Source organism: Lepisosteus oculatus, chromosome 6, assembly GCF_040954835.1.
Source record: "Lepisosteus oculatus isolate fLepOcu1 chromosome 6, fLepOcu1.hap2, whole genome shotgun sequence".
NCBI classification, from domain to species: domain Eukaryota; kingdom Metazoa; phylum Chordata; class Actinopteri; order Semionotiformes; family Lepisosteidae; genus Lepisosteus; species Lepisosteus oculatus.
Window position 1 is genome coordinate 29,606,749 of NC_090701.1, and position 13,500 is coordinate 29,620,248.

The 13,500-nt window shown below is 42.0% G+C and overlaps 1 protein-coding gene across 23 annotated transcripts in view; it reads left to right on the forward strand.

The window, feature by feature from the left end:
• Positions 1–13,500, forward strand: part of obscnb (obscurin, cytoskeletal calmodulin and titin-interacting RhoGEF b) — a 147,478-nt gene that overhangs the window by 92,115 nt on the left and 41,863 nt on the right. For 19 of the 23 annotated variants that reach the window (XM_069191165.1, XM_069191164.1, XM_069191168.1 and 16 more), the window contains 11 exons: positions 1,141–1,410; positions 1,772–2,038; positions 3,347–3,622; positions 4,205–4,474; positions 5,269–5,547; positions 6,833–7,090; positions 7,805–8,071; positions 9,499–9,771; positions 10,856–11,122; positions 12,036–12,311; positions 12,579–12,854. In XM_069191165.1, the coding sequence (XP_069047266.1) occupies positions 1,141–1,410; positions 1,772–2,038; positions 3,347–3,622; positions 4,205–4,474; positions 5,269–5,547; positions 6,833–7,090; positions 7,805–8,071; positions 9,499–9,771; positions 10,856–11,122; positions 12,036–12,311; positions 12,579–12,854 (2,979 nt within the window). The remainder of the gene's footprint in view (positions 1–1,140; positions 1,411–1,771; positions 2,039–3,346; positions 3,623–4,204; positions 4,475–5,268; positions 5,548–6,832; positions 7,091–7,804; positions 8,072–9,498; positions 9,772–10,855; positions 11,123–12,035; positions 12,312–12,578; positions 12,855–13,500) is intronic. The other 4 variants (XM_069191171.1, XM_069191173.1, XM_069191175.1 and 1 more) reach the window with 4 other exon arrangements.

Consider the following 13,500-nt stretch of genomic DNA (forward strand, 5'->3'; position numbering starts at 1 on the left):
AGTTTCCTAAAGCATTATGTCATAATGCTTGATACATATAGCTACAATAGCACTCAGGTTTTTGTACACTGCTAAATGTATTCCTATTCAGATTCAACCTAACTTAATGGTCTTAGATAATATTTGTTTAAAAGAGGAAACATGCAGTCTTAATTTTTATGATGGTTTCCTACTGGAAGATCTAATGGTCAGGGATCAATTTACTTTTTTAAAGCACACCAGATTAAACCTCTTAATCCACACATTATGGGTGGGATGATTGACATTTCAAATTCTACTCAGGTCAGAAAATGGAGAGAAATCCTCCTGCTCAAGAGGATCCTTTGGTGTACTGCAGTATTTGACTTATGTTAGGACACTACCTTTTTGTTGCTGCTCTTTGGATTGAAAATGGAAAGCATGAGCACTGCAGTACTATACACCAAGCATTTGTAATACGCATAGAAAATAAATTGCATTTTAAAAATAGTTTTATCATGACATGAAGTGATTATTGTTAAGGAAATAGTAAGGAATGGATCCTATGCAGATCCATGTAACTCCAAATTGGGAAAACAGAGTTAAACAGGGGGTATCCAAATACAAAGGCCAAACAAGCAGTAGGTCAATAGCCAAAAAGGCTTTAAAGCAATAATAGGCCAAAAGAGAAGCAAAGGATGTCTCAATGAAAACCTAATACTACGCAGGGAAAGGACAGAGAGCTGGGCTGAAGTAGGCTGGGAAGAGGAGACGTGGTGGTGAAGGGGTGCTGGGATTGGTTGACGAGGTCTAGGTACAGTAGTTTGAATCTTCCCTGAGTAACTGAGGTAGTTGCCTGTTTGGAGCCCCCTGGTGGTTGGATGATGGTACCGTAAAAATTATATTCAGAAAGTATCCTGTTGGAAGATTGAACAGTCACATTAGTAAAAGTCATGTGAGTTATGGATATTAAAAGTGCCTAAATTGCTGTATAAATATCTTAATCCAGAATGCATAGCATTTCATTATTAATTCAACCTCTTTTTTTTCTTGCGTTTTCACATAAGTTCACATAAGTGTGCAGTCATAGACTGTCTCACAGAAATGGATTGTAGTTGTGTCCTGATATATCTGGACATAGCTCAGAGAGGTAACTGCTATGTGCATTTCCTTTGATGACAGAACTGGACGTCACCATAGTGAAGGGGATAGAGAGCCTCACGGTGAAGGAGGACGAGGATGCAGTGTTCCAGTGTCAGGTCTCCCATGACAACGCACCCCAGGTGCAATGGAAACTGCAGGATATCCCACTCCAGAGCAATGAGATGAATGACATCACCGGGGAGGGGAAGGTGCACACCCTGACTCTCAGGAAAGTGACTCAGGAGGATTCGGGTACTGTGGTCTTCAGCGTTGGACCTCACACATCTTCTGCTGAGCTCACAGTCAGAGGTACAGTAGGGTATCGATCTGATGCTGTTCTGATCCCCTCTGCACCGCTGTGCATGCATTTTGTTTTTATCATTGAACCCATAGGACTCAACATACTATTTTTGATTCCTTGGAATAGAGGCTAGTTAGATTGATGAGTGCATCTTTGACAGACTGCAAGCAAAACTACACCAAGATCAGCAACATTAACCATGAAAGTTCATTCTGAAACAACTTAAAGGGATAGGGCATCATATTATAAATCCTTATATTTTGCTAGATAGCACCATTGCATCTTAGGAGAACCACAGTTTAAAACCTTCAGATGCATTATGATCTTCTTTGTACACCTTGCTTACAATCTGGTGTGTTAATTCTCCAGCTTCCAATGTGCTGTTCACACGCTGGCTGCAGAACCAGGAGGCTATGGAGGGGGACTCTGCCACCTTACGCTGTCAGCTCTCGCAGCCTGGGTCCTCTGTAGAGTGGAGGAAGGAGGCAGTTGTGCTGCAACCAAGCACAAAGTACGAGATGAGGGTCGATGGGACTGAGGCCCTGCTTGTCATCAAAGATCTCAAACTGGAGGATAGTGCAGACTACACCTGTGACACAGGAGACCAGCAAAGCACAGCATCTGTTTCTGTTAAAGGTAAGTTGACGAGTTTGACTCTCCATTTTTTTTCGCACCACTGTTGCATTGTGCCAGAGAAAGAGTGCATATTGTGTTAAATCTGGAAGGATGTTAGAGTGCCCTCTGCAGGGAAGAGTAGATACAAGGTGCAAGATAATACCAAGAACAAAACGATAACAAGATAAAAGCCCCAGAATCCTGACCTTGGTAGAAGGTCTGACCCTTCTGCAAAATGAATGATATTCTTGCCGGCAATACCAGGAACCTTTCATATACCACCACTCTTGGAAACTTGCAGTCTGTAACATGGTAAACCAGTGTCACATACATACATCCTTGTATTTAGATATTTATTTATTAATTTACTGACTGGTTGATTTGTGACTTCTACTTTAGTTATTGGTGCAACTAAAGTGATTATGATAGAAAATATGTTATACTGTAAACTGAAAGACAAGTGGAGACAAGATGGAGGTTTTTGTCAGAAACACACAGTCTGCCGAGGAATAGACTGCCATCCTCAGTCATCTGACCGATTTAAAGGCTAGAAAGCAGAAGCTTTCAGTGCTTTGTATCTGCTATACAGAGACAGAGGACCGTAGGGTCTGGGAGAGAGAAACAGAGAACAACTAGAGCATGAGTTTTGGAAAGGGATTCAGAAGACACATTTTGTTTAATATCAGCTAGGAGCTTAACTGCCTCTTATGACAGAAAGGAATTTGAGTAAGAGTCTAGTTAGAGTTTGAAAGGACTGCTAAGGTTTTTTGTTTTCATCTTCCCACTCAGTGTGTACAGTAAATAAAGGAGAACTGTTTTACCTCATGATGTGCCTGTTTACCAAGACCCAACTTTTCAAATATCCTGTAATGGCAGTCCGACCCCTAGTTTGGACAAATCACGTCTAAGCTTAGGTCCTGTTATTGTGGTTTTATTCAGTTGAGCAGTTTGAAATATTTTTGAGTTGTGTGGAGTTTGCTGTTTCGGTTTGTAGACATGTGTACGTTGATGTGACTTTCTGTGTTTTCTGGTTGGTTACGAGGGAGAAAGTGACTAGGAAAAGTTGAAGTTTAGGCAGAGAGTGAGCAAGAATGTGGCAGGTGTAAATGTGGCTATTCAGTAATAAACTGTACAAAAAATATTTGTCTCCATCCAGCTCCCATCAATACAGGCAGAGTATTTAACCACCATTGCACAAACCCTACAGTTATACAAGTCTGAAATGAAAGAACTTGCTAAAACTGACTAAATGATTTTCCTCAAGTATTAATTCCAGTAAAACAATTTTGCCAAAGATTGTGTCAAGCTACGTGTATCCTGTTTCCCCAGAGCCTGAAGTCAGGGTGGTGAAGGAGCTGAGGAGCGTGTCGGTATTTGCTAATGAGGATGCCATGTTCTCCGTGGAGCTGTCTCGGCCCTGTCTGAAGGATGTTCAGTGGAAGCTGGGAGACGTTCCCCTGCAGCACAATGAAATGAATGAGATTGGGATGGCGCGGAATGGCCTTGTCCACACTCTCACCCTGCGGAAGGTGACGCTGGATGATTCAAGCCCTGTGACCTTCACAGCTAGGGGCTGCACTTCCACAGCTGAACTTAATGTCTCAGGTCAGCAGTGCTACTACATCCCTGCTACTGTATATTGTCATCTTTCCAGGCTATAGACTGAGATGTTAACCTCACCATAAACTGAAAATAACAAGTGGAAGATAGTTGTCTCTGTGGTTATATGTGCACTGCTTGTTACCTGTATTGATCTTCAACTTATTGAACCAGTAGCCTTTATTTCGTTTCCTGCATGATTGTGCGTCTGTTACTGTCTACCTTAACTACAGATAACCATTCAGTAATAATTGTTGGAAAACTGATTTTCTGTAACGTCCCACTCCAAATAAATATTTTAGTTAATATAAAAAATAAGCTTATTGGATGTTACATTAGATTTAATTATAAAAAACTGTTCCTGTAAACAAGTGTATAAGTAGAGTCAGAAAATATTTTTTTCTTTAAAGTAATTATCATTTACACTACAAAACTTTTACTGTTGATACAGTTAGGGATCTTTATGAGTAGGTGGCCAAATTCCATGTGATACATAATCAGTAGTCCTGTTTCTTATACAATACCCACTGTGGAAGCCAAGCCAATGGGCATATTGTATGTGGTCACCATCTGGTTCTCTCCCTAAAGCTGCCCCGCCTGTGGTGTTTAAGAAAAAGCTGGAGAGTCAGGAACTAAAGGAAGGGGACAACGCTTTCTTGCGCTGCGAGATCTCGCACCCTAATGTACCTGTCACCTGGAAGAGGGGCGGAGAGACACTGTCTCAGAGTGACAAGTACACCTTGCAGCAGAGGGGGACCATGCTGGTGTTGATCATCCATAATCTGAAGCCTGAGGACGCTGGTGAATACATCTGTGACACGGGGGATCAGCAGTCTACAGCCACTCTCACTGTCAAAGGTACAGTCCACTGCAGCGAGAAGTGGGTTTAAAAGAAACATATCCTCCCAGCTTCTATCTAGATCCTTTAGGATTTACAGATTTAATCAAGTAGAGCAGTGAGTCTTAGGCACAGTTCCCGTAGAGTAATCCTGCAGATTTTATACACTGCTCTTAATACTGTACCTTCCAGACCCTGAGTACCAGAGTTCTCTTGCTCCATCAATAATGTACAGGTGTTAGACATTTTTAAAGATTGGTAATACTCAGTAAGACTGAATTGGGTCAGGGCAGAGATCTGTGATGTAGATACATTGAGCATTGTGAGATTTTGGACAGTCACTGGAACTTTTGAAGCATTCAACATGAAGCATTGCATGTCAAAGATGTGCTTACTATCCAGTCAAAACTAAATTAAAGTGAAAGAACAGCAGTATAGTTAATCAATTTACTTTAATGATTTAGCATAAGATTTGTTTTGCCTTATTATCATCTAATATTTTTAAATAAGGCAAAAGAGTTGTCTGAACAGAGATCACTAAAGAAAATGAAAATACTTGCAAGTGGTTTTAATGAGAAAAACACAAATAAGCCACTGTTTCTATATGTGTACCCAGGGCTGTGTATTACATGCTGTATTGTGGTTGTGCATGTTGAGTGGAAGCTGCTGAAAGGCCACTGCTTATTGCTCAGCTGGAACGTGTACTTTCCAATGCGATTCTTTGCATTTGTGCTTACCTTTCTATGTGCCTAAGCAGTTGCTTCTTTAATAAGTTAGCTGTTGCTTTACTGCTGTCCTGACCTTTCCTTTTCAGAGCATGTGCGGATCACTGAGGGTCTGCAGGATGTCAGTGTGTATGCAGGGGGTGATGCTTGCTTTGTGTGTGAGGTGTCCCATGAGGGGGTGACTGAGGGGCAGTGGAGGCTGGAGTCGGCTGTCCTGCAGAGCAATGACATGAACAAGATCAGCGTCAGCGGCAGGGTGCACACCCTGGTGTTGAAGGAAGTCACTCTGGATGAGATGGGCATGGTGACATTTGCCGTAGGGGAGGAGAGATCCACTGCCAGGGTGGTGGTGCAGGAGAAACCCAAAGGTAGAACCTTCCACTGTGAGAACTGCTGCCTGCCTGCAGAATTTTCCTTCAGAAAAACTCATTGCCATCCTCCAACCACTGTGTCCATTTCTTCATGAGGACAGAGCTGCCATGTACCCGCTTGTCCATGCATGCCTGGCATTGCCCTGAGCTGCACGGTTGGCGTGAGTCATGATATGCCATAGCTGTATTCCAGTGTCCTTTTTCTTCTAGTTCAGTTCCATCCTTTTATCTGTAAATCCCTGTTAGACAGGCTGTTTTCTTAAGGATTAAGAATTACCAATGGATTCCCTTCCAAGCCTGAACTAATAAGTAGCTGTCACAAAATACCATCCTGTCCATTTTCTAACCCCTTCATCTGACACAAGGTCATGGGGGAGCCAAATATTATCCCGGCAAGCAATGACCACAAGACAGAATGCACCCTGGATAGTATCTGGTCAGTGAATCTGAGCAGATACACAGACATACACATACTCAAACCTAGACCAATTTTCCTATCACTATGTTGGGATTTTTTGGAGGAAACCAGCGCACCTAGAGAAAATCCATGCAAACATGTGGAGAACATACAGTAGAATCTAGCATCCCAGGTCTGGAATTGAACCCAGAGCACTGTGAGGCAGCAATGCTAACCTCTGAATGAGCCACGATGCCACTGTGAAGCAAAATATAATTTATTCAAATTGTAACAAAGCTGATGTCAAATTCCAGTTATTATTTAGTGTAAAAGACATTTTTTGGGGTAGACATTGTGTTGGAAGGAAGGAAAATCAATGTTCTTATGAGAAAGGCACACAATTGTCATGTTTTGCTTCTGCACTGCAGCAGTTGAGACATGTATGCAATTCAGAAGGCAGGTATAATTCGAGTGTCAATTTTTTACACATCGCAAATTATGCACATACTGTAGCATCCAGGAAAATACAACAAAGGATTCTGGGACTGAATCTGGCCTCAGGTTCTTCTGTGGAGATCGAATGTTCTCTGTGTCTTTCTGTGAGTTTTCTCCAGGTGCTCTTGTTTCTCTCCCCCAAGGTCAGAATGTTAGATTTGCTTGGTGTCTCTAAATGGTCTCTTCCCCTGTGACACTGTGAGAGCTGTTGAGTGTTGCACAGCTGTTGCACAGTGCATTATAGATCCTCACCAGAATAATATATAAAATATATATGTACTGTAAATAAAATAATACAAGGTATGCAAATAGTATGTTACATTGGTGCACAGCATCACTGAGATGACATTTGAAAATACAAAAGTTGTGTTATTGTTTGCCTCTATTCAGCTGTGATTAGGGAGAAGCTTCAGGACACTTCTACCTGTGAGGGGGAGACCGCTGTCTTGACCTGCATGACCTCAGAGCCAGGTTTTTCAGTCACTTGGAGGAAAGACAACAGGATCATCAGGCCCAGCGACAAGTATGAGATCAGACAGGAGGGTCTGCTCAACCGTCTCCTTATCCACAGTGTGGAAGCAACGGATGCTGGGAAATACGCGTGTGAAATTGGGGATGACCAGAGCAGTGCTACATTGACAGTAGAAGGTAAAGAGGCCTGGGAAAACATTTTGCTTGGATTGAAATGGTCTCTTATCTGATCCTATGACAGTCAGAAGAAAAGATAATACAAATTCCTGACATTTATATAGAGCTTTTCTGGACACTTCACTCAAAGAGCTTTACAAGTAATGGGGACTCCCCTCCACCACCAATGTGCAGGCCCTACCTGGATGATACGATGGCAGCCAAAGTGCCCAAGTATGCGCACCAGACATCACCTACCAGTTCATATATATGGATTATTAAGAGGCCATGATTGGTAAAGGCCAATGGGAAATTTGACCAGGACACCAGGGTAACACCCCTACTCTTTTCGAGAAATTAGGACCCACTGAGCACCCCCTACTGGCCCCACTAACACCTCTTAGGTCTACCATCCAGGTACTGACCAGGCTCATACCTGCTTAGCTTCAGTGGGTTGCCAGTTGCCACTTGTGAGTTGCAGAGTTTGTTGTAGTGTTTCTTATTATTTTTGAAACACTCCTTTAAGGGAGTCCATCTGTGATTGAGAGGGCATCCCAATAGCTCATTTAAAGACTTTACACAGGATTTGGGGGAAAAAAGTAGTTCACTGAAAGAGGCTGCAGATACATATTAAAAAATTAAAGACATATTCAGTGACTAAAGAAGGTTTTTGGCAGATCTAATGGTTGTCTTTGTTTAGTTTAACTCTAATGCCTTTGTTTCTGTCCTTTGCAGAATTGCCTGCATTTTTCAAACAGGAGCTGCAGAACCAGGAAGCTGAAGAGGGGGACAGTTCCACTCTGCGCTGTGAGCTCTCTAAACCTGGAGCCCCGGTGGAGTGGAGGAAAGGAGGAGTGGTGCTGCAGCCCAGTGACAAGTATGAGATGAGGCAAGAAGGCACTGTTTTAGAGTTAGTGATTCATGACCTGGAACCTGAAGACAATGGCTACTATACATGTGACACAGGAGACCAGCTGACAACTGCTTCTGTCACAGTTCAAGGTAATTCTACATTTTAATCAATCTGGATTTCACAGTATGATGATGATCGTGTAAATCTATGGTCAATCCATTTTAAATCAAAGATGTGCGTCTCCACTTCTGGTCAGACGTGTCAGAGCAGCGATTGTGACTTTATCTTATATGAGGTTGAGTACACTGACTGGATCACTCACTTTATCAGTTTATCGTAGAAAAAACTGTGTTTATACAAATTTATAATAATAGGGTAATAGGGTTGCTGAAACTATTGTTTGAATATATTTTTCAAAAGCCTATGAATTCCCAAGATCCGGAACAAAATCCTGTTAAATATGTGAAGATTGTAAAGGCCTGAAGGAAGCTGTCAGGGAAAAGATAACACTGCTATATTTGATTTTCCACAAATTCTGAGGAATTGTAAAAATGGAAGTTTTCTGATGTTCTCTCATCGGTTTGGAAAGTTTTGTCTGAAGGGAAGAGGGTTACAGTGTTACAGTGCTGTTTAGACCCGCATCATGTGTGATTTCAAGGCCACTTGTCTTCTACTGCTTAGTTAACAGTAATACTTCAAAGTTGTACAATAATTAGTATCAGTGTTTAAAACCAAGGGGAAGGCTGATCTGGTTCGGATCTGTTGAACTAACAATGAAGAATCTAGCTTTGATATTCAGTTTTGCACTTTGATCTAAAAAAATGCACATCTGAAGCTACAGATAAAATGTCTTCACAGGGTTATTGTATTGTGTGCCTGATCTTATTTTCTCGTCAGTGAATATCAGTGCACAAAACGTTTCAAGCTTTGTGTTTTTGCTAATGAGGAAAATATCTGGAAATGTACCCAGAGCACATCCCTCTAAGCAGAGCTGACATTTATGAACAAGAAGGTTAATAATGTTAATACACCTACAGTATACTCATATATTTATAAGATCCTGAGATAAATGGCAGCACCTGAAATGATTTGCAAACATAGCAATGAAAGCTCAGATAATGTGCATGGAAAAATGATTTCCTTTATTATTTTGCTTTTCAAATATTAAACAGATAAATTAAGTAGAAATGGAAGGATTTTTTAAACATTCAGGTTGGAACAAGTACTTAGTAGTCTTTGTAAAGCAGAATTTAGATTAAACAATGCTAATGTTTGTAAAGGTGGATGCTGCACATTGGTGGTACTGGAGGGGACTCCCCATTACCTGTAAAGTGCTTTGAGTGGAGTGTATAGGAAAGTGCTATATAAGTGTAAGCAATTATTAATTCATTATTATAAATTGATGATTTCTGGAACACTTGGATCCAGGAGGTGAGTTTACAGAGTTATCTTCCACGGTTACTGTGTACATTGTAGAATGTGTACAGAGAGGAACAGATGAGCACATACTCTTTGGGCAGGAGCTTGGCAGGTGTAGCTCACTTGCTGAGTGCGGTGTCTCTGACTTGCTTCACAGAGAGAGAGGTGCGGATAGTGTCGGGTTTAAGGAACACGGATGTGTTTGTGGGGCAGCAGGCAGTGTTCTCCTGCCAGGTTTCCCGGAAGGGGCTGAAGGATGTGCAGTGGTGGTTGGATGGCTCCTCTCTGCACAACAGCCCCTTCAATGAGATAAGCGTTCAGGACGGCACGACCCACACGCTCACCCTCAACAACCTGGCCGCTGACGACTCCGGCACGGTGACTTTCAAAGCTGGAAGCCTCGTTTCTTCTGCCAAATTATTAGTAAAAGGTATCAAAGCGAAAGAGAGGAAGAGCAATCTGGCTTAACCCTTTCCACCGGGCCTTACAGTGTCTGAATAATTTCAGATCAGAACCTGACTTTTACTTTTATTTTTGTCTCGTGGCATTTCTCTTATTATCAACCCACTTTTAATTACAGTGGGTTAAAGCCAGACTAAACCATTTCTTAATTAACGTACATCGAAGGAAAACAAGGTGACAAGACAAGAGGAAAAACATTCAGTCCTTTTATTTCTTTGTGTTTAAGGCCTGACAGTGTGCTGTTCAGTTTTTCATGCACTCTGTCTGAAAAGGGTTAATGGCATTGCTGCTTATGATGTTTATTAGTACAGTAGAAGCTTGATATATATTGTCATTGTTCATGCCCTTTTAATGCATGACGCATTCTTTTGGTTATTTTAACCAAAGAGCACAAAAAAGGGAATTGCCAATCACAGCACCTGCAGGATCACAGAATAGTTCAACAGGCAGGCCCCAGTACTCTGTGTGTTTATATCAGAATGATATAAAGTGAGTTGTGCTCTGTTGTCACTCGACTACACACCAAGATTTTTAGAATGTACAACCAATGTTCACCAAGTGAAAACTAAAAATACATTTCTGAGTTTTCCAGGGACAAATTCACGTTAAAGACAGTATATTTTATGTCAAAAATGGATTCCATCAACCTAAATGCATCTATTTTAAAATGCTATGAGAATTGCATTTCGTGTTGTACAACATTTTGGTCCTCTGTATTGTTTCTGTATCATTTTCAAACTCAGCTTACCAACAGAGATCACAATTATCAGTCAAAATCAGGGAAACTTAGTGTACAGAATAGAAACGGAGTAAAACGAAGCACTTAATTTCATCTGCTGTATTTTTCCACCCCCACTTTCTGTGAGCTCCACCTAAACGCTTTCATTTACTTCAACGCCCAATCTCTTTTGCAAGCACTAAAACTGGCTAACCCCTCCATCTTGGCCCTGAGTTTTTGCTGTTGCTCACCATTTGCTTCCGAGTGACTTGCCCTTGCCTTGGCTGAGCGCCCTCTGCGTCGTGCATGTCCTCACTGACATGTTGGCTGACAGATCCCACAGTGGAGGTGGTGAGTGCCATGGAGGACATGTGCGTGGAGGAAGAACAGCCGGCTGAGTTTATCTGCCAGTACTCCCGACCTGTCAAGGCGCTTTGGAAGAAGAATGGCAAGCAGCTGCAGCCTGATAGTCGCAGGGTCCTTGTGGAGCAGGACTGGAATGTGGCCAGACTTAAGATCAACCGTGTCACTATGGAAGACAGGGGTACATACTCATGTGAAGCTGAGGGAACCACAGTGTTCGCTCTTCTTGAAGTCCAAGGTGAGCTCTTCACCATCCCTGTGAGGAGCCAGGCAGACAGATTCACACACTCTTTCCCCATTGCCTTCATTAAGTCAGGAAGTCATGCCTTGACAGTGCAGTTCATTTTCTTTCTTTAGGTGCTCTCAGACATCTCAAAGCACAACTCTTTTCCTTCTCCTACTCATGGAAATATCCTTCGATACCGCTATCTGTGACTGCTGTATTGCCTCTAACTATAGTAAACGAGTGAGGGAAACACCGGTAAATGAAGTGAAAGAATAGGCAGAAAAAGGAGTATATTCCATATTCCAAATGAATGCAAATGTTGGTTTCTAAGTGTTTGGGAAATATATTTATATTAGCATGTGCAAAATGAGTAGTCAGTTTGAGGCTAAACTAACATTAAGTCGCAGAAAAGAATTTCCAAGCAGTTGTATACAATCGATAGAGTGGGAGTGAGTTGGCCCGTGTGTCCTAAGTTTGGTGCAGAAGAGCAACTCTTGTGACTTGTTGGATGCCTATGAACATATGATGGTGTCTTTTGTTGAAGCACCATTGGACTTGCAACAAGGAAAATGGCAGGTGTCTCCAGTGAGTGCACTGGGATAGGTGAATTCACTGGGATAGGAATTGCTGTGGTAATTGCAGCTGAGATGAGGAAATTGGAAATAGAATAGAGGATACACTATAAGGAAACTAATGGCTGTAAAATGAAAAAAATAACCCAGACTCAGATTATACTAAGAGGTAAGACATTAATTGGGATTGCTTAGTACTGCCAACAACAATTACAGGAATTACAGAAGACTACTGAAAAATTACTCTATGTTGTCCAGTTTATAGGACAGTATATTACCAGAGATAATTTCTGCCATTGACAAATTGTACATTTTGGGACCCCATTACGGTCACTGTTGTCTCTCATCCACAGCTAAACCCATAGACATCATCCAGGGGTTGGAGAACGTAGAGACAGTGGATGGAGGTGAAGCACTGTTCGAGTGCTCCCTCTCTCGACCAGAGCTGCGGGACTACCGCTGGCTGATAGATGACCTACCAGTGCGGGAGACTGAGAACATGGAGATGGCAGTGTTTGAGCACGGACGCCGGCACCTCCTGCTTCTTAAAGACCTGCATCCTGAAGATAGCTGCCGGGTCACCTTCCTGGTTGGCAATGTTGTCTCCTCTGCATTCCTAACAGTTAGAGGTACTCCTGCTACTTATTATATTGGCACTAGTCAGCCTTTTGTCTAGCAATTGATCACTGACTCAGAAGAACAGTGTTGAAACTTGTGTTTGTAGTGGTACATTGTAGAACCTGCAAGAATGTTCTAGACCATTTGGTTCTAAAGGCCATATACTGTATAAAGTTGACCTTATTAACCAGCATTGTAATTTTGCAGTTTTCCCAAGATGCGTAAGAAAGTAAGTTGGTAAGCGTGTGTGACACAGTGCCTTGTCGTCCTGAATGCAGGGTGGCAGCTGCACGTGGCGAGGCCGCTGGAAGACGCAGAGGTGGTCGTGGGGGAGCAGGTGGTGTTTACGTGTGAGCTGAGTGAGCCTGTTCCCATCAGTGAGGTCACCTGGTACCTCAATGGCTCAGAGATCCATGCCGACAGCCACACCTGGGTTACGCAAGCCGATGGCAATTCCTACAGCCTCATCCTCAAACAGGCTCAGCCTCAGCACTCCAAAGAAGTGACCTTTGCAGCTAGGGATGCCATCTCCACTGCCAAACTCACAGTCATTGGTAAGCTTCTCGTGCCTTCACAGCTGTAGTCTTTGAAAATTTCTTGATAGCATTTCAACCTGCAATCTAGAAGCGGCTGTCTAAAAGTAGTCATCTCCCATTCCCTTGTATCTAGGTATTGAACATGCCTGCTTGTTTCAAGGTTTTCTTGTGTTTTAATTGAATCCTATCACTACCTGAAAAAAAAGGCGTTGGTTTTACCATAATCAAACTTTTGGGAACAGGCTTCAAGTTCATTGTATCAGATTCAACAAGGGTCTCAAAATCTGTACACCACATCTACATCTACATCACTTTGCTTTATGTGAAGTGATGTAGAATGTGCTCTGTTCACACCACACTGCTGATCATGGGACATTGGTTATGTCAAGTGTTTAAGAAATTGTAAATGGTGAATGTTGCTCATAACACTGTAGTAAAAATTTTGGTACCAGTTCTTAGTGGCACCAGAATGGTAAAGAATTCTGCTTTTGTGGTCCTCTGTCATTCCTCAACAGGTCTCAATGTAGAGAAAACTAGTGTTTAAATTAAAAAGGCTTAGTGAATGAGTTCATACAACTGTTAGAGAAAATAGATTTCTGTTTTCTCTTTTTGTGCTTTTCAAGTACCATGTTTCATGCAGTTTGAAGAAGGGTGGACAAATGCA